The sequence below is a fragment of the Sus scrofa genome, chromosome 2 (assembly GCF_000003025.6).
Source record: "Sus scrofa isolate TJ Tabasco breed Duroc chromosome 2, Sscrofa11.1, whole genome shotgun sequence".
NCBI lineage: Eukaryota > Metazoa > Chordata > Mammalia > Artiodactyla > Suidae > Sus > Sus scrofa.
Window position 1 is genome coordinate 29,563,677 of NC_010444.4, and position 20,128 is coordinate 29,583,804.

General features: G+C 37.4%; 1 protein-coding gene across 9 annotated transcripts in view; it reads left to right on the forward strand.

Annotated features, from left to right (window-relative positions):
- Window positions 1-20,128, forward strand: part of LOC100517025 — a 431,209-nt gene that overhangs the window by 198,496 nt on the left and 212,585 nt on the right. For all 9 annotated transcript variants that reach the window (XM_021085287.1, XM_021085289.1, XM_021085290.1 and 6 more), the window contains 2 exons: window positions 14,410-14,511; window positions 17,635-17,798. In XM_021085287.1, coding sequence (XP_020940946.1) covers window positions 14,410-14,511; window positions 17,635-17,798 — 266 coding nt within the window. The remainder of the gene's footprint in view (window positions 1-14,409; window positions 14,512-17,634; window positions 17,799-20,128) is intronic.

Consider the following 20,128-nt stretch of genomic DNA (forward strand, 5'->3'; position numbering starts at 1 on the left):
TCCTGAAGCCCCATAGACTCTTCCTTTTATCATCTTTCTGTGCTTGTTCATTTCTCATTTCTTTCTGCAAGCTGGCTTTTTCTTGTTACTCCTTTGTATGCACATGGAGGAACAGTCACCATCATCACACTAGAGTCTTTGTGTCTCTTAGTTCAAATAGTTTGGAGAGAGAATCTATTTGGGTCAGTCCAGCCTTATTCAGGTCCTTAACATGAATTCAACTACTTGTAGCCAATGAGTGGAGAAAGGTCAGAGTTGTGTGCAACACAGGGCATATAGGACTTTCCAGTAGTAAGTCTACAAAGGGAAGTTGCTCATGGATGGCCTAAGTGACTAACATGTTTCTCATATAAAATTAAATGGAACATTGAAAATAAATTATTGTATATTATTGGTAGTAATGCATTCCCTCCTTTCCCTCTAACCCCCACATCATTGGAATTAGATGTTTGGACCTATGGAAAAGAAATTGAGATCTTTAGTTTTCTAAACTAGTTCTTTCATCTGAAATAGCTTGGGGGTAGAGACAAAATTGAATTAGCGAAGTACACCCTAAATATTCAGGATTGCAAGTCCCTTAGAATTGAGGAGTTTTTCTGTACTCTCTAGGTAAGGAAAATGTGCTTTCAATATCAGCTGGAGAGATATTGAGTGTGGGTCACAGCAACATGCCATCCTCTGTTAATTCCAGGATCTGTTCGTATCAGTTGCCTGGCCAAACTCTGTCTCCATCAAGTGTGAATGAGCTGTACTTTTTCTGAACACTGTCTCTAACCCATTACTTCTGAGTCACTGTGGGCAAGGGCCATGACTTTTGTGGTTATGAACAACCTTATCTCACATTATGGCATGTGCAATGCAGAGTGTTAGATGATATATCAATCAATTGATACATTTTCCATTTATAACAAAGGCATGCTCTAGCAAAACTTACTTTTCCTCTTTTCATTTTGATAAAAAATGAATTGGAAGGATCATCTTTCTACTTTTCTCTATTTGATGACTTATATCACCGATGACTTGTGATCCCAAGTTCAGCCTCAAGAACCAAAATAATATATTGTAACTATCATCATCTTCTAGAGCTTCTAGGTGTTTGACTAGGGGCTGGAGGAGGGAGTGATTCACAATACCGTGGGACTGCTTTTTCATACTATAAATGGTTGCCTTCACTTCTTCACTGAGCTTCTCATCCTCATCATATCTTTCATTGAAAAGTTTAAAATAGCAGCTTTTGGTTAGGTCTTAATATTAGAAGGTCATCTCTTAAAAGGATATATACTCTGTGTTCCATATCGCCTCAGTCCTATTTTTGCATAATATAGTACTGGGTTTAAATAGACCTATAAGACAGGGATGTGAGAACAGTCTAAGTTTCAGTGTCCACCCCTGCCATGGGAAAGTTCTTTGTTAAAAAAAAATTGAAAACACAACATAATAACATTAGAGGAATTTTAGGAAAAAGTAATATCACCCATAATCATATTATTCCTGATGTGCCCATCCTCACCCTTACATATCATTTACATATGCACTCGTGTGTAGTCACAACCACAGTGTACACTTTTTTTGTTGTTGTTTTCTGGAACATCCCTTTGCCATCACATCATAGCATATTTTAGGTTGATGAGATTTCTTATCATTTCTACCTTTAGTGATCACACTCAATGTGCAGCATAATCTATGAAGCCCTTTAGATAACAGGTTTTGGGAGCAATTGCTTACTATTCCAAACCTTCTCTTCCCCTATGTTCCCTGTCACTGCCATCACCCCTAGCCCTTGTGAGAACATCTGCTACAGCCATGGCTCACTGACTTCTGCCTTCCCAGTCCTGTTCTTTCCCTGCAACTCCTCCTCCTCTTCATCCCCATGGAGATGCTGTCAGAAATGTTAGTGTTTCCCTGGGAGAGTGGGAAAGAAAGGATTGATAGGAAAGGATATTAGCAAATCTGTAGGGGATGGTGGGTGGAAAAACTAGCAGGAAGGTGAGTGATCTGACGGGAATTGATGAGCAAGGGTGTGGGATGTGTGAGTAGGTGGGAGAAAGCGCAGGGGAATGAGTGGATGATGGGTACAAGGGAGTGCTTTCACTGAAATTAGTGCTTTTCACACACAATTGGTCAATGATGCTCTGTGGGTTATCTTCCATTTGCTGCCAGTAGAGCCAGATCCAGTTTCACGGGGGCCTAAATCTTATAAAATTTGCAAGCAAGGAGCCTATTTAAAATTAGGCCTGAAAGTGGGTTTTTATTTAGAATGAGAAAATAAATAACAAATTAATGGAGCCTTGGAGATTCAGATGCTTTCTTCTAAGACATTTTAAGGCAGCTTATGAAACTTTCTTATGTAGAAATATAACTTGATTACTCTCTGGCTTCCCCTCCCCACCTATTGCCACTCTATAGCTCCCACCAACTTCTAGCACCCACAGGAGCTGGAGCAAGTAAGGGTCCCGAAGCTCAATATTCACCAACTTCACATGAATCCACTCTGACTGTGAGCAAGGGAAATATGGTGGAATTTAGTAATCTGGATAAAAACAAGATTCAGAGGGCCTGATTGGAGATTTATTTTAGCATTTCTATTTTTATATTATGTTCTCCAGCAGAAAGAAATTTAAGATTTTAAAAAAGAGCAATACAGAGATTTACTTTTTAAAGAATGTCCTTGTCCAGCATCTAGTTCAACCTCTAGGTAGTATCTAACAATTGCTATTCTTCCAATTACAGAAAAAAAGAAAAATTTAAGTCAGTAATCCAGTAAATCCATACATTATTAAATACATATTGTCTACAAAGCATTATACTAGGTATAGTGGGAAGAGGCAGAGAAGCCTAGAACACCTTCTTGACCCAAGTCTGTGATTATTTTGATTTAATCAGAATAATATGACACCTTTTGAAGACAGTAAAACTAATGTGTAGGTCTTCTCAGCTTTTTATGACAATTTTGTTTTAGGAGTATATATATTAGAGAATGGACTAATTTGATTGATAACAGAAAAGATGCTAATTTTAATCCAAAAATACCTTCCTGGCTTTTCCTATAGTTTGGAGACTTGAGTCTGTTTACCAAAGACACAATTGCACTGTGAAACCACTTGAGACATGCATTCTCTTTTGTGATCATTATTTTTAAGAGTTTAAAGTTTCCTAACCATATGTAAAGTTTAATAGAAAGTTTATTTAAATATTTAGGAATCTATAGAACAATTAAGTGAATAAAAGGAGGTAACTGTGGTCAAGTGGCAAGATTTTTTTTTTTTTTGGTATGGCCTTGTCACTATTTTGCATGTATGTTTTTATTTCCATTGTACATTCCTTGATACTTGTCTCGTTCCCATATATGTGTTTATAATCTCTAGGCTGCTCTGTTATTTCACCTACATTGTTTGAGTGAAGAGTGGGAAAACAAATTTAGGATATGCTCTAAATAGTAAAACATGCCAATTTGAAAACTTCATTTTCAAAGGAATTGTGCTAGAGTAGTAAAATTGAAATATTTAAGGTTATTATTGTGATTTTAAGAACATTCATTAAATGTTGTACAAAATGTGATGGACATAATCAATTTCCATATGTAAATTTCACCAAGAAGTCAAATACTGCCCATTTTAAAGGCAAACAAACTTAAACTTGAAGATGATGAATGCCTGTCAGCATCCCACAGGGTAGCTATTAGCAGTAGGCACTGAAATAGTTCACCTGCCCTTCTTTCCAGTGCTCTTGTCCATCTTGCCTTCTTTTCTTTCCTCTTTTCGTTTCGTTGGTGGCCTATGGGGAGGAAATGCCAGCGTATTCACCCCAGCCTCTTTCCTGACAGGCATCTGCAGCCAGGTGTAAATCTCTGTTTGCCGGAAGATACAATCTTCCCTTCCTAGACCCTCTGAAGAGAAAAACTGTGTCTGTATCAAAATCAGGGAAGAGCAATTGGTCGGGCGGGGCATCAGCTCCCATGTGGAGCTGTTGTAATGAGACAGGCTTTCCCTGTGAAGTCCTGACAGTCTTGAAGGTGCCCAGAGAATTGCCAGGTGGGCAGTCAGCAGGGAAAGTCCACGGGCCAGAGCTGGATTACTGTCCCAGCAGTTACTCAGACTAAATGCAACCACTGAACCTTACTGCTGCAGACACACACTCTCTCTCAGGGAGATTGTCCTTCTCCATAGCAGTTAATTTGTTTTTACCTCTCAATTAGCTTTTGCACAGAGTGTTTGAGATGCTCAAGTCACTGAGATTCTCTTCCTACATATGCTCCCGTCCCCCGGATTACCCACTGACATCTATGTTAGCCCGACTCACCATGAATATTATCAAGCATTAACTCATCATTTGAACAGAGAAATGAATGCAGATTTTCTAATAAGTGCAAATGAAGTGATGCATCTCCACCTGCTTAAGATTCTACCTACAGTTTTGATGAGGTTTTATGATAAAAAAAATGGGATTGTTTCTTAAAATAAAAATGTATTGCTTTAGACAGTAAACTTTTGTATAGGTTTTAGTTACTCAGAATATCTATTCATTTTAGGGGAAAAATTACCCTTACAGGTATATTTGAGATATAAAAAAGAAACCAAACATCATTAAAGATATATATACTATCAAAAGGTGGGAATATGATCTTTGAGACTGAGAATCGGGGAAGTCTGATGATATGGCTCATATTTAATCATATAGTGTTCATTTCCCTAGTAAAATAGAATTTGGGGGGAAGTGACTATACTCTTCTTATAAAAAAAAAAAAAACCCTTAAATTCCTTGAGAAGAAATAAAAATATATAAGCCCAGGAACTTTTAAAAACAGTTATTTACCTAACTCTGGTATGTAATACATCATATTATACTCTGCTACCCACAGGACCCACATACCTGATATTTTAATCCCAGTTAATTTTAGGCCCTAAATTAATTTAGACAAAGTGAAATCTTTCTTTTATTCTCCTTGAAATATTCTCATTAATAAAGGGCTTATTGAAATTACCTGGCTTAAGACATGATGGACAAACACATTTACTCTGCCACTATCTTCTAGATAATTTTGAACATTCATATATTGAATTTAGGAAGAATTATAATTGGATACAAAAGGACCATTTTATGCAGGATCATGCACTTTGTTTTATTAATTTTACTTGGTCAAAAACAGAGTTGGGGAGGAGAAGCCCTTTAAAAAAGATATAACACGACAACAAAATGTGCTGTTAAATACTTAAAGGGAAGTTCCCTTTGTGGCTCAGTGGGTGGAGAACCCGACATAGTGTCTGTGAGGATGCGGGTTCATTCCCTGGCCTTGCTCAGTATGTTAAGGATCCACCGTGTCCACAAGCAGAGGTGGAGGTCACAGATGTGACTTGGATCTGTTTATTGTCATGGCCTTGGCATAGGCCTCAGATGCAGCTCTGATTCATCCCTTGGCCTGGTAACTTCCATATGCCACAGATGCAGCTATAAAAAAAAATTAAAAAAAACACTTAAAGGAAAGGAACACAGGCTCACTCTCAGGGTAACTCTAAAGCTGATGAGGGCCATCTTTACAGGCCTCTCCATCCTCAGCCTCCCTGGGCCTTTTTTCCATATTCTCTCCCAACCCCCAATTCAGGCTGTCAGGTACCATAGGCTTTCACTACCACTCTTCAAGAAAAAGGCATAACCCACTTTCTTTCAAGCTAAGATAGTTTCAAAACATTATTTCTTCTTTTAAATCTTGCTCTTTTTTAAGTTTTATTGAATTATAGTGGACTTACAATGTGATAATTTCCACTGTACAGTAAAGTGATTCATTATACATATACACATACCCATTTTTTTCAGATTCTTTTCCCATATAGATTATTATAGAATATTGTGTAGAGTTCCCTGTACTGCTATACAGTAAGTCCTTGTTGACCATCCATTCTGTATACAATAGTGTGCATATGCCAGTCCCAATCTACCAATCCATCCCTCCCCCATACCTGTCCCCTTTGGTAACCACCTTTGAAGTCTGTGAATCTGTTTCTGTTTTGTAGATAAGTTCATTTGTATCTTTTTTTAGATTCCCCATGTAAATAATGTCTATGATTGTTTTTCTCTATCTGACTTCACTTAGTATGATAATCTCTAGGTCCATTCATATTGCTGCAACTGGCATTATTTTATTCTCTTTTATGGCTGAGTAATATTCCATTGTGTATCTGTACCACATCTTCTTTATCCATTCCTCTATTGATGGACATTTAGGTTGCTTCCATGTCTTGACTATTATAAATAGTGCTGCGGTTAACTAACATTGGAGTGCATGTATCTTTTCGAATTATGGTTTTCTTCAAATATATCCCCAGGAGTGGGATTACTGGATCATTTGGTAGTTCTATTTTTAGTTTTTTGAAGAACCTACATACTGTTTTTCACAGTGGTTGTGGCAATGTACATTCCCACCAACAGTGTAGGAGGGTTTCCTTTTCTTCGAACCCTCTCCAGCATTTATTGTTTGCAGTCTTTCTGATGATGTCCAGTCCACGTGACGCGAGATGATAGCTCATTGTGGATTTTATTTTCATTTCTCTAATAATTAGCAATATTGAGCACCTTTTCATGTGTTTTTCGCTTGGCCATCTGTATGCCTTCTTTGGAGAAATTCTATCGAAACATTTTTTTTAAGATCAAAATTCTTTCTTGGAATGCACTGTATAAAATAGATGAAAATAGGATCTGTCCCTTTTGAAGCCAGAATGGTGGTTATCCCCACAGACTCATTCATCAGTTTTATCTCCCACTTGGGACCAAAGCTTCCCACTCTCACCCCTTATGTACCAGCTCTAGCCTAGGGCCTCTGAGGAATTTCAGAAAGCCAAGACTGAAAATCATAGCCTCAGAGATCAATAAACAATAAGGTAATACTATTTTCTCTTGTAGAGGTGTGGTATTTTAATTGTCACAAAAAAGTAAATCTCCAGCTGGAATTTCAGGTAGTATTGACAGGTTGATGGGAGAGATATTTTGAGATCAGAGTCTTTTAGTCCACCCCTAAAATCCTATGCCATAGGCAGTCACTCACTTTATATCTTCTAAATGGGGGGTTGTGCTCAACTTACAGTGGAAATCTAAAATATTTCTTTTAAAATAAATAATTATCTTAAAGATATTTCTTCTGGGATTTAAGAAAAAAGTCATTTGATTTTTAATTCAGCTACCATTTGAATTGGCAAAGGATCATGATCGTATCACCTTTTTTTCATGTAAGTGCATTTTATTTTTTGGGACAAATGTATTGGCTCCTTACCTGTTAAATACTATTTAAAGATATCTCTGTTAGGCATAAAACACATTTTCCTATATGCAGTATAAACATAACAATTCATTATTAAATTTTCTTTGCCTGAATCCCATAATTTTAATATTTGCTTTGGAATTATCTCCTTATCTGATTATTAAACTTAGACATGCTTACAGTTTGATTTATAATATGTTATACATTTGAGAAACTGTAGAAAAATGTGGATATTCTAAAAACTGTCTTGCACATCTGTAAAAATGAAAAGTGTAACAGTACGTTTATTTGATTTAATGTACATATAATGTTAATTCGCTTCGAGTTAATTTTTCAGTCTCTGAAGGTGACAGAATTCTGATTGGATAAAGATTTTTTTCATGGCTAATTTGCTTCTCACATAAGGAAAATATTTCATTTAAATTTTCATGTTCTTTAACTTAGGTAAAAGCTTCTACTGTAAAATACTTTAATATACTTTAAAAATTTTTCACATTGTTTCATATAATTAGATCTCTAATTCTAGATATGAGACGATTTTGACATTTGTAATTAAAAACATCATAAGGCATCATACTAAGTGAAATAAGTAAGAGAGAGAAGGACAAAAACTGTATGGTAGCATTTATATATGGAGTCTAAGAAAGCTGACCTTGTAGAAACAGAGACTGGAATGGTGGCTCCTAGTGGCTGAAGTGGTGGGAAATGGGGAGATATTGGTTAAAGGGTATGGACTCTCAGTTAGAGGATGAATAAGTTCTGGAAATTTAATGCCGAGCATTGTGATTATCATTACTAATAATATATTATTTACTTGAAAGTTTTTAAGAGAGTAGATCCTAAATGTTCTCACCACAAAAAAAGAAATAATTGTGTGGCGTGATGGAGGTTAGCTAATGTTGGTAAACATTAGGCAATATAGAAGAATATCAAATCAACATGTTGTATGCCTTAAACCTACACATTACATGACAGTTATATCTCAGCCAAGCTAGAGAAAAATCATAGGACTTGATTTCTAAAGAATTCCCTGACCCTTATGAGTAGAACTGCCCTAGGCAAGTCATTTATCCCCTCTGACAAGTCCCTAGACAAGTCATTTATCCCCTCTGTAAAATCTAGCTACTTTGAGTACTGAGTGATTTAAAGGTGTGTGCACTCTACACTCTGGATTATCATGCATGTGCTAGAGGATGCAGATGCTGCGCCACAATATTCGATTCCCTCTTCAGGACTGACATAAGCACCCCACCGCCCCTCAGCTGTCACACCTACGTTCTTCCTGAACAATTGCCCTCCGTGTAAAGTTGCTGCTTCTCCAAAGATTAGGCCCCTATCCCAAGGGCAAGCTGCATCTGATATTTGATTAGTGGGGAATGCAAAGCCATAACTCCTTTGCCTCAATTCTGGATAACTCCGAAGGGGCAATCAAGCTCTAGAGTACCTGCCAGAGGCCTCTGTTGCACCTGCATCAGAGCTTACCTTCTGCCCCTGCCCACTACTGCTTCCTCACTTTCCTTACCAGTGTTGTGCCTGAGAATGCTCCCCAGGGAACTTCCTACAGGCAAATCTTGGTCTTAGATTCTGGGGATCCCAACCCAAGACAATATGTAAGTTAACCTTTGTTCCAGCATATTTAATTATTTCACCTGAAATATGCCAAATAGTTTTGTAGGACTATTTTACATTTCTTTTATTCGCCAGACCTCTGATAGTAAATCCTGTTACTGTACAGCCTCCTAACTTTTCACAACCCACTGCAGTGTCATTTTCCTATTATTGCCTCTTGACAGCATTGCATCCTGAGGCATTTTGAAGCTTAGGTGTTTGGCCTTCTGCTCACGCACAGAAGAGCTTCCTGGGTGGTCTGCTCAGCAGTTATGGAGAGTTTGAGAACCTGCTGTTTCCCCACAGCTAGCTCTTAACCAGACTTATAGCATTAAAGGCCAATAATGGCACTGAACAAGTCTTGTATAATGGCCTATACAAGTCCTTAAATAGATGTCATAAATGATGCCAGACAAACTGGTCAAAGAACCACATCAGCTTAAAACTTCTTATTCAAGTCATCTTTCCCCCACATGGTTTAGTTTTGGTCACTGCCTGTATAAAATCTCTACAGTAAATAAAATTCTTTTAATGGTTTGTTACTATTTTTGTGACTTCACTAATGCTGCAAGTAAAGTTATAGTTATGTTGATTTACATAGACCCATAGATGCAGACATCATGTTTCAGAAATATTAGCCTAGCTACAAATTCTATTTTCCAACCTTGCTGGTAAACAAATTACTCTGGAATGAACAACATAAGCTGACCATTTATAGCCATGCCCATTGTCTGTACTCTGGTTTGAGCCACTGTCATTCACCTTTCGGATTACCTTTGCTTCCTCCAGTCTACTCTCCATTCAGCAGCCCCAGTGATCCTTTTTTAAGTCATCTTGTTACTGCTGTTCCAAACCCTCCAAGGATTCTCTGTTTCACTGTCCACCCCTTAACCCTCTGATTTCATGTTACTTACTCTCCCTCTCTATCACTCTGCTCTCATCATACCAGCCTCCTTGTGGTTCCTGGAACATATGGGACACATTGCTGCCTTAGCTTCTTGGCTCCAGCCCCTCCTTCTGCCTCCAGTGCTCTTCTGCTACCTATCTGCTTTGCTAACTCTCTCACCTCCAAGTATTTACTCAAACCTCTCCTCTCTTGAAAGCCTATTCTAATCACCTGTTTCATCTGGTAACTATCACCCATCCTGTTCCTTGATCACAGGCCCCATTTGCCTTTCCTGCTGTATTCTTTCTTCTTTACATAGCACTTGCCACCACTAAAGCCCTCAGAGGTGCACTTACCATGAAGCCAATGAAACTTAAGTCTCAAGCCCATTTCCTGCTTAGGTTCCTTCCCAAACCTTGGGAGAAGCCCTAGCAATGTGTTCACATGGCCACATGTTTCTATAAAATTTGCAAATGTAATATATTTTAACTATGATTGATTGAGACCATTGTCTGTTTCCATTCCAACATCCTCTCTGTCAAGTTTTCTTTTGTACCAGATGATACTGAAGTGGCTGCAGGCATTTTTGAGATTTGGCTAAGGGGAAATTGATTTTGGGATACATTTAGTTTGGGCATAGTGGAATGTAATTAGTGGTTTGCTCTCATTTCCCTGTATGGTTCAGTTAATGCTAGTATGAGAAAAGCTTCCAGGAAGATGGCTACTACCTGCTGACCATACATTGTATTCCTTTTTTTTTTTTTTTTTTTTTGTCTTTTTGCCATTTCTCGGGCCGCTGCTGCGGCATATGGAGGTTCCCAGGCTAGGGGTCGAATCAGAGCTGTAGCCGCCGGCCTACGCCAGAGCCACAGCAAAGTGGGATCCGAGCCGCGTCTGCGACCTATACCACAGCTCATGGCATGGCAACGCCGGATCTTTAATCCACTGAGCAAGGCCAGGGGTCGAACCCAAAACCTTATGGTTCCTAGTCGGATTCGTTACCCACTGAGCCACAATGGGAACTCCCTGTATTCCTATTTGACTGTAGACTAGAGTGCCTGGCACCAAAAGTATTTGTGTAGAGGAGGAAAAACGTTGTGTGAAATTAACAAAGCCAAGTAATTTGTAGAAAATCCTTCCACATTTTACAGCTCATATTTTAAAGCAAACTGATTAAGCTTTTCTCAAATTGGACATCAATCCTAAAAATTTTTATGAAAAATAACCAAGTTGCGAAGTCGAGAGAAATTTTTCTAATCAATAATAGATTTTTTTGGATTTATCTTCCTATTCTCCTTATAGAAAATGTTACATACTTACTATATGAAGAGGTAATCAAAAACAATTCAGCCAAAAACTGTCCATTGGATAGTAAATTAATGAAAATATTTTGTAACTCTTTCTGGATTTTACAATGTTTTTGCTATGTGTGAGGTTTTTAATATGGTGTAAATTGTTGTGATTTCTTTTCTCATTTTAAATGAATATTTTGTATCTAATTACATTTGTAATTTTGCATTCTTTTTGTTAAAGAGAACCCAACAAATTGTATCAACTTCAGGCCTCGTAAGACCCAATGTATCCTGACCATGCTGTATGATTTACATACTTGTTCTGTCAGGAATCTTAACTCACTGGTATATCTTAAGCACCTGAGCAGTGGTGTTGGCACATGGTAGGAACTCAATAAATATTTGTCGAATGAGTGAATTGGTTAGCAACATTATAATGAAACATTGGTGTTAACCTAATTTAATTCTGCTCAAGAAAAGTTAGTGTTGACATGAAGGAAAGTAAAAAGACTGTAGCTCATGGTCCTATTTATAGGTATTTCACAGTAGTTATTAGCTACCATGTTTTTTGAAGGATCTGAATCTCTTTTAATTTTTTCAGGTTCTATTGCCTTACTCCTTGGTACCCAAGGCTAGCCTAGGCTGGCTTTTTGCATCACCCTACTTAAAGGGTGAGAATTTAGTTTTAGAACTCTAAGGAGGTGAGGGCATGCAGAGAGCCACTAGGAAGCTAATACTAATACAGCAGTTAGTTTTTCTTAAGCCAAGAATAAAGCAACAGGAAAACAAAAGTAGACTATTTTTTATTTTCCTATGTAAACTCTATTTAGAGAGCTGCCTTTGTTTAGGCATTGGACAGTAGATATAAAAATACTTCTCATGTAAAGGGAAGAAAAAATAGAATATTTGGATTTTTTAAAAAATGGGCATAATGATATAGACCTTAAAAGCAAGGTCCGGGCCTTAAGTAAAGCAGAATCTCAGAATTTCAGACTAAGGAATTTCTACTTTTGTAGAAATACACCCCCCAGAAAAATAAAAACCCCATCAAACACCCACATTGTGTGAATAACTAGTGGAAGGCAGATTTCTTTCACTTAAACATCTAAACTTTTACTTAAACACTAAAGCACCTCTTTTTTTAATGCCCTTATAGGGCTTTTGGAGGCCAGAGTCTTTTTTTTTTTTTTTTTTTTTTTTGAGAACCATCTTTTTTGACATAGAAGACAAGACTTATTAGCAGTAGTGAAGAAAGCAGAGAGCTGATGAAGGTCTTAGGTATTGTCCAGATCCTATCTGCTTTCTCAGTTGCTTAGCACTCACAGAGCTATTTTCTAGAACATAATTGAATGTATCCTGATTCCACATCCAGGAAGTCTTGACAAAGGAACGTCAGTGAGTTCTCTAAACAGAGCTTTTGTCAACACTAGCCTTTAACCTTGCAGTATGCATGCCACCTAGAATCATGAGCATTGTTGCTAAATGGGTCTGTTGTTTAAGAGTTTTGTTCCAGACTAGGGACCTAAAGAGACTGTTGGGACACTAAGATTCTCCTCCCATACTATTTCCCATAGATCTGCAGGCAGCAGTTGGGTTAACAAAGTGCCTTGCTAATGTAGGGAGGTTTCTTGCTCAGAATTGCATCTTCTTGGCAGTTCCTGTTGTGGTGCAGCAGAAACGAATCCGACTAGGAACCATGAGGTTGCGGGTTCAATCCCTGGCCTCGCTCAGTGGGTTAAGGATCTGGCGCTACCGTGAGCTGTGGCATAGGTCACAGACATGGCTTGGATCTGATGTTACTGTGGCTGTGGCATAGGCTGGCAGTTGTAGCTCCGATTTGACCCCTAGCCTGGAAACCTCCATATTCCACAGGTGCAGCCCTAAAAGAAAAAAAAAAAGAATCATATCTTCTCTCAGAAAAGAGGTTTTTAAAAATCCTCTTTAGCAAAAGATACTGTAGAATGTGGAGTATCAATGCACCAAGGCTGACAGCTGTACCATCTCCCCTGGACTATGAGCATGATGAAAAGCATGGAGTGAAGAAAACCCCACGATTCTTGAACATTATTACTCTTTTTAAAAATCTTTTTTTATTTCCCCTAAAGCCTAAAAAAGTGCTATTAAAGCACATTATTTCCTAAATCAGGTTAGGACTAATTTAATAACTCTCAAACTGTCTCAAAAGTAAAACAGATGGTTTTCTTTCTCTTTAAGATATTTTCCCAAATGATCTTGTCTAGATAGAGCACTAGAAATAAATAAAATGGCTAGTCTGATGTGATAGGTCTATAAGAAAAGGAAAAAAAGAATTTTTGAGGAAAAAATAAAATAAAAAGCAAGGATTTAAATTATTCATCAGGCCTCTCTCAGCCTGCTTCCTTTCCTGCCTGGTAAATGGCACCCTGCACATGGGTCCTCAGCATGGTCAGAGGATGGCCTTCACTCTGATCCCTCCTGTGGGACTGGTTTATTTGGATACTTTTTTTTAGTTGTGGCATATGGAAGTTCCCAGGCTAGGGGTCAAATTGGAGCTGCAGCCATGGGCCTATGTCACAGCCACAGTAACACAGGATCTCAGCCCTGGCTGTGACCCACACCACAGCTTATGGCAACGCCAGATCCTTAACCCACTGAGTAAGGCCAGGGATCAAACCTGAGTCCTCATGGATACTAGTCAGGTTGGTTACCACTGAGCCACAACGAGAACTCTGTATTTGGGTACGTTTGACCAAAACATTTGCTAGCATTTTCTTTTTCCAGCTGAGTGTTACAGTATGCAATGTTATGAATTTTATTTCTATTCTTAGCAACTTGTTGCTTATATGCACTTTAAATGGATGGCTTTCCTTGTCCTGTAATGCAATAAATTTGTCAGGTTGAATTTCCTTTTTGTAAATCAAAAGATGAGCCAAACACTGATAAATTTTAAATGTAAATTAAATATTCCTCACGTAATTTATGGTTTTATGTTTTTCAAAAGAATGAAATGAACTCATTAACTGGTCACTAGCTGACCCTTCCCTGATGCTTGCCTCATGTAAGTACCCATGTAGGGGAGTCAGTTATTTCTCCTCTAATGTCTGTGTTTCCTTCTTTAAGACTATAGGGAATGCCAGTCAGGTGAAGGACACTGAAACCAAAAGAGAAACAAGCGACTTTCCTTAATATTATTCTAGTCCTGTTGATTTTCACTACCAATTACTTAAATGCGCTCATACAGACTGTCCTTGCTTTATGCAGTTCCCATATGCATGACTTTCAGAAAGACACTGTGCAAAGTCAGGACTGCTTGTGTCTATATTTGTTTTTATAAGTATGTGTATGGATATGTATGCATGTATTTATTTTTTATTTTGAATGTGCTTATTTTTCAGATATTTGAAAGTGGTAAAGATACTGGAGAGATCTCTGTTTATATCAGCAAAAAAGATCTGGGGCCAAATAACCCATCTCAAACCGGCCATATGATGGAAAGAGTGAGTTGATTGTTCATTTATGACTATGAGTGTCTTTCAAGTCACTTGTGATTAATTATATCTTTAAAGTTGTTTAGAAAAGATCAGTCATTTGCTGAGATCTATAAAAACTTATAATTTCAAGCTTGACTTCTGGATTCCTTAGGTTCTCAGCTTTAGTATGGTAATGACCCCTGTCTTCTTACTTAACCTTCATCATGCTTCTTTTTGGAAATCTGTCTACACTGGATTCTGGAATTGCTCACTTGTTTACCCATTGAATAGAAGTGATATGATATTCAGTGGAGGATGTAGTCTGGGTCAAGGGTATTTCCAAACCCTAGACCCTGAGCAACTAACACATAGCCTTGGTCTTCATCTATACTCATTGTGAGCAAGTCCAGATGGTTTATCTTAGGCATTCTTACCTTTGCCTGTTTTCCAGACAATTGGGATGTTTCTCAGGCAGAACCAACATGTTCAGGGGCTTTATCTGGGGTCTTTGTCTTGCATGAAAGGGCACTGAATACCCTGTTGTTTACAAATTGGGGTTGTTCACCCGAGCGCACACCAGTGTTTTGGGCTCTGCTGCTTGACCTTTGTACAGAAACTTGCTTCTTTCCCCCCCACTTCAGTTCACACCCTCAGATGTACCTCTTCTTGCTATCCATTACCTGGACTTTACAGTCAGCCACAAAAGTTGATCATCCAATCATTAGCTGAGCCCAGAAGAGATGGGAAGGGCCACCTTGACTGATTAGGGAGAGAAGGATAAAGAACTTCGCTGGTTTCTTTTTACCACCACATCCCTGACTATACGAATCACCGTGCTACAAAAGCCTTTCTAGAGGTCTCTACCTGTCACTCCTCTTTTTCACCTTAGAATATTTTCCTTTTTGGTTCATATTAAAATTGAAGATGGCATTTATGTTATCTTACACAGGAAGGTATCATTCTGTAGAAACCTTTTGTTGGCTTATGACAACTGAAATTGATCTTCGTTGTGCTTCTATATGCCAGAAAATCTGGGGGACAAACTGACTAGAGGTATTAGAAAGTGCTTTGTTTGGGAGAGCCCTTGTGACATCCAAGGATGACTATTCTTTTGGTGCGCACTTGTCTCAATCACTAGCACGAGATGTTTCACACTCTTCTCAGGTCCCTGAACAAATTCTTATCCTATAAAGATCTGGTGATGATAGCTTTAAAGATAAATGGGTAAAGATTATCACAATTTTGGTCACTATAGCCCAGCCCTCACCAGTGACCTAGAGATGAAAGGCACTGAGGCCTTACCTCCTGTAGGCTGTTGAATGCTCATCTTTGAAAACCTAAAATTCAGTCTGTCACCAAGTTGAGAAAGTAGAGATTGCAAGGCAACTCCTGTGAAAGTGAATTTGGTTAAGTGGGCAGGTGTTCACATCCCTTCTCTACCACACACACTCCTCTTCTTTGTGTACGTATTTCTCTCCTGGATCACGCTTTAAATCTTTTATGGCTTTCCCCTTTACAAAAAAGGCGATGCCCGTAAAGCAAAATCACTGTGATTTAAAAAATGATCAGCATAACATGTTTTTCAAAATAATAGCAAAGCCAGAAAAAATAAGCTCAAGGGCTGAGACCACACAGAAATAAATGTAGGGCTTTGTAAATACAGTCTACAGATTTGAAAATATATTTGTGGTTCCAGTACAAAAACAAAATGCAGATTTTTACTATTCTAACATCTTTGCCTACTGTACTTCTAAAAAGAATAGTAATCACTATTTTTAATTCCACAGATTTGGCTATGTTGGATAAAAAGCATAAACTTTAATGAAAAGAAAGACATGTCATCATTTTCAGCCCTTCTGATACATAAAGCTAAAAATCTGGTCCATATAGAGCTGATGAAAACAATGTTGAGCTGATGAAGTTGGAGATATGATTATTTATCCCTGATTAAGAGAAAGCCCAATCCTTTGGCTTTCTGTAGGAACAGTTGCTAGTCAAAGAAAATAATTTTACTGGGTGAAGAGTTTATAGCCAATAGGTGAGGAAACCAGAGATCTATGACAAAGTTGTAACTTTCCCTTCTTTCCTCTGGGCCTCAGCATTTAGCTTCTCAATATATCTTCAATGGGAATTAATAGAAGGAGCAAAAATGCACCCTGAAGCAGCTAAGCAAGAAAAGGCCACAACTATATCTGCATCCCTGCCGAGATTACAGAGTAACAAGAAATCGAGAGACATAAAAACTGACAAGAGAAAGAAGAAAAGGAAGCCTGTGACAGAAGGCTGGGGGGAGAACAGTGATGGATAGTGTGGGCCACAGAGCAGGAAAGAGCAGAGGCCTAAACCCTCAAATAAAGGTGACAGATAATAATGAAAAAGTCTTTTAAAATTCTATATGCAACACAGTTCAGTTAGATTTACTTTCATTTGAAATGTCTTCAGTTAGAAATATCTTGATAATTTAGAGAGCCTAAAATGTAAGATAGAAGCAAACACTGACAATACTATAATTTAAAATATTCAATGACAGCGTTTCATACCTCATACTTCAATTACATTTATTTACAACCTGAAAACATCCATGTTTAAAGCTGTTCACACGCTTCTGCAGAGCTCTTAATTAAAATATATCCAAGGAAGAGTTCTTCTAAGTGAACCAATGTGGGCTGGAGAGTCATGTTTATTTTTTGTCAATCCTGTCAGCGGCGGATTGTTCCACCTTTGGTTACCTGAGGTTAGTTGGGACAGGAGATTGCTCATTGTAAAACCTGAAGGTGCTCTGTAAGGACTCTAACAGAATGTATAGCTTAGACAAGAAAAGCATAACCCTTATCAAAGAGGACCGTTACCATGTGTAGAAGCTAAATGCTCTTTCTGTAAGGCTGTCACATCTGCTTTCAGTCCCTGTGCCAAAGGGTCAGAGCTCAATCACAAGCCTGTGGCACCCCCTGCTGGTTAAAAGCCCATGCTCATTTTGTTACTTTACACTGAGCTAAACATTGCCGTCATTTCACACTTCTTTTAACATTCTATATGAATTTAATTATCATTTGTTTGGACTTCATTTGTTACAGAGTAGAGACAGTTTATTACAGGTGTTCACATTTTATGTTATTTCTTTTGCTTCTTCATTTTTCCCCCCACCATCAGCTACTTCTCAAGATTCATCAAAGGCTTCAAGGTTCTTCCATCAACCCACCAAGCCTCAATTTTTCTTCAGCCCGGCTTTTTGATGAACATGGTCAAGAAATTAAGAATCCACTCTTGCTGAAGAATGAACAAAAAATTTGGGTCTCTTATGGTAAAGCATACAGGTATGAGCAAGTTGTTTATTCTCTGTCTGTTCTCAGTCTTTTGGGGGGCAAGCTAATTTAAAAGGATAGTTGAGAAGCCAAGTACCTTTATGAAAAAAAAAATTACTTTGAATTCCAGTAAAATTTCGGGGACATTTTTTTGTGTGTGTGAGGCAGTATTGTTTGTGGAATATGACATCTCTCTCTCTCCCCCTCTCTCTCTCTCTGACTTTCTGTCTTAATGCCTTGTCATAGTTCTTGAAGTCTGCCTGTCAGCACAGCAAGTGGGATTTGTTCATGTCTGAGTAGTCACCTTAATGATAGCAGATGGAAACGCCACGGGGGGCCCAAGCCCATCACACTGTCATTGTCGCACACTGCCCTGACCTGCTTCCACTCCTCTATTTTTTTGTCCCTTTTTAAAGGAGAAATGGATGGTAATTGAAAAGGATCTTAAGCAAGATTTATGAAGCTGTAGACAACATGATTCCCCACTATCTCTCTATGTTTTCACAAATAAAGTCTTAACCTTTTAAGCACCAATGACAGGACAGCTAAAGATAAATTGGTAAAGCTTGTAAGCCCTATCCTATCAAAGTTATATTCCTCAAAAGCGCCTCACATTATCCCACAGTAATTACTGGTTATTACTGAGCATTGTGTAAATTTTTGTAGATTGGTAAATTCCTGCATAAAATTATCTGCATTTCTGAGAAAAGAAAAAGGCTTCAGTCTGCAGGCACTGATGAGCCGGGCTGTTGTTTGGAATATCTTGGAAATTTATGCATATTTTGACAGGACACATCCAGATGAACTCTGAAACTGCTTGTCAGGAAACTTAAACACAGTTTTCTGCCTACTTTTAATCTTTTTTTTCCCAGCTTTTATCTGTAGGACAGAATAGGGGACAGAATAGGGGAAATAGAGGAAATAATTTTGCTTATAAAATATAACTGATCATATATTAATTATAACAAAAATAGCATAGAACTAGGAGCTGACTGGATTTACTATATATTCTAATAGTCAAAATTTCAAGGACTGAAACAAATATACTCAGAAATCCATGAAGGTTTTGGGAAAAGTTGGTAGGATTTGTTGTATGCAGCATATTAAAAGTCTAATTCTTCTGTCCCAGTAGAGTAAAATTAAAATGCTTACTAATATTTCATGTTGTGTAATTTATAAAACTCAAAATTATCTGTAAGGAGTATTTCCATAGGTTTTTTTCCACAGGCAGACTTCAAAATATAATTTAATGACATCATGAGAATTGTTTTTAGGGTGATGGTGAAAAACAGCAGTAGATTTTAAAGGCGCAAGAATTCTTATAATTTTGCGAGCTCTTCCAATTGCAAGGAAAGATTTTAATAAAATGTATCTAATAACTTCTTAAATATCATTGTTAACATTAAAGCGATGACTAATTTTGATATTTTTAATGTTTGCGTTAATACAGTATTTTAATATGATCAAACGCATGTTCTTGGTTAACTGGATCACATTTGTGGAATAACTACAAAAATTCTAAGTATCTGGAATATTTTAAAATCAACTGAGGTCTGTAGCTGGAGGAATTTATAAGTGTGTGTATTTGTTTGTACATCATTGCTAATTTAAGTGGATAATGTATTTTTTTCTGGTTTTGAATCCAGTATAAAGCACTAGGGAACCATTATAGCATTTGCTACTATTGAAACATCTAAATTTATGTCAAAAAGTTATTTCCATCTTGTTCAAAATGTATTGAGAAAATGTGCAATATGTAGTAAGTGAGTTATATTCATTTTCAGGGAGTAATTCTGACATGTCTAATATAAGTTGATATGAGGGGTCAGGTTACTCATTTGCAAAAGATGATTTTGCCAACATCTGCTTCTATTTTGAGTGCTTTAATTATTTTTCTTGAAATTTTTATTTTGAAAAATATCCAATCTAGAGAAAACTTGGTATAATCCTTCACCTAGATTCATCAGTATAAGGAGTTTGCCACGTTTGTTTTACCTCTCATATCTTTCTCTCTCTTTTGAACTGTTTGGAATTAATTCCAGACAATCATTTAAGTTTTACTCCTGAATTCTATTCTTCACATAACTGAAGAATAGAATGTTCTCTATCACCCATGTAACATCTAACATAGTCAACAATATATCATCTAATATATAGCATATATTCAAACTACCCCAAATCTGCTTTAGAGCTTTGTGTAATTCAGTATCCAGATAAGCTTCATCTGTTGCAATTTAGTTATTTTCTTTAGTTCTCTTTAATCTAGAATATTTCTCCATATATTGTTTTGTTTTTTTATAATATTGATTTTCTTTTTGAAGAGTTTAGGCACTTTTCTTGTA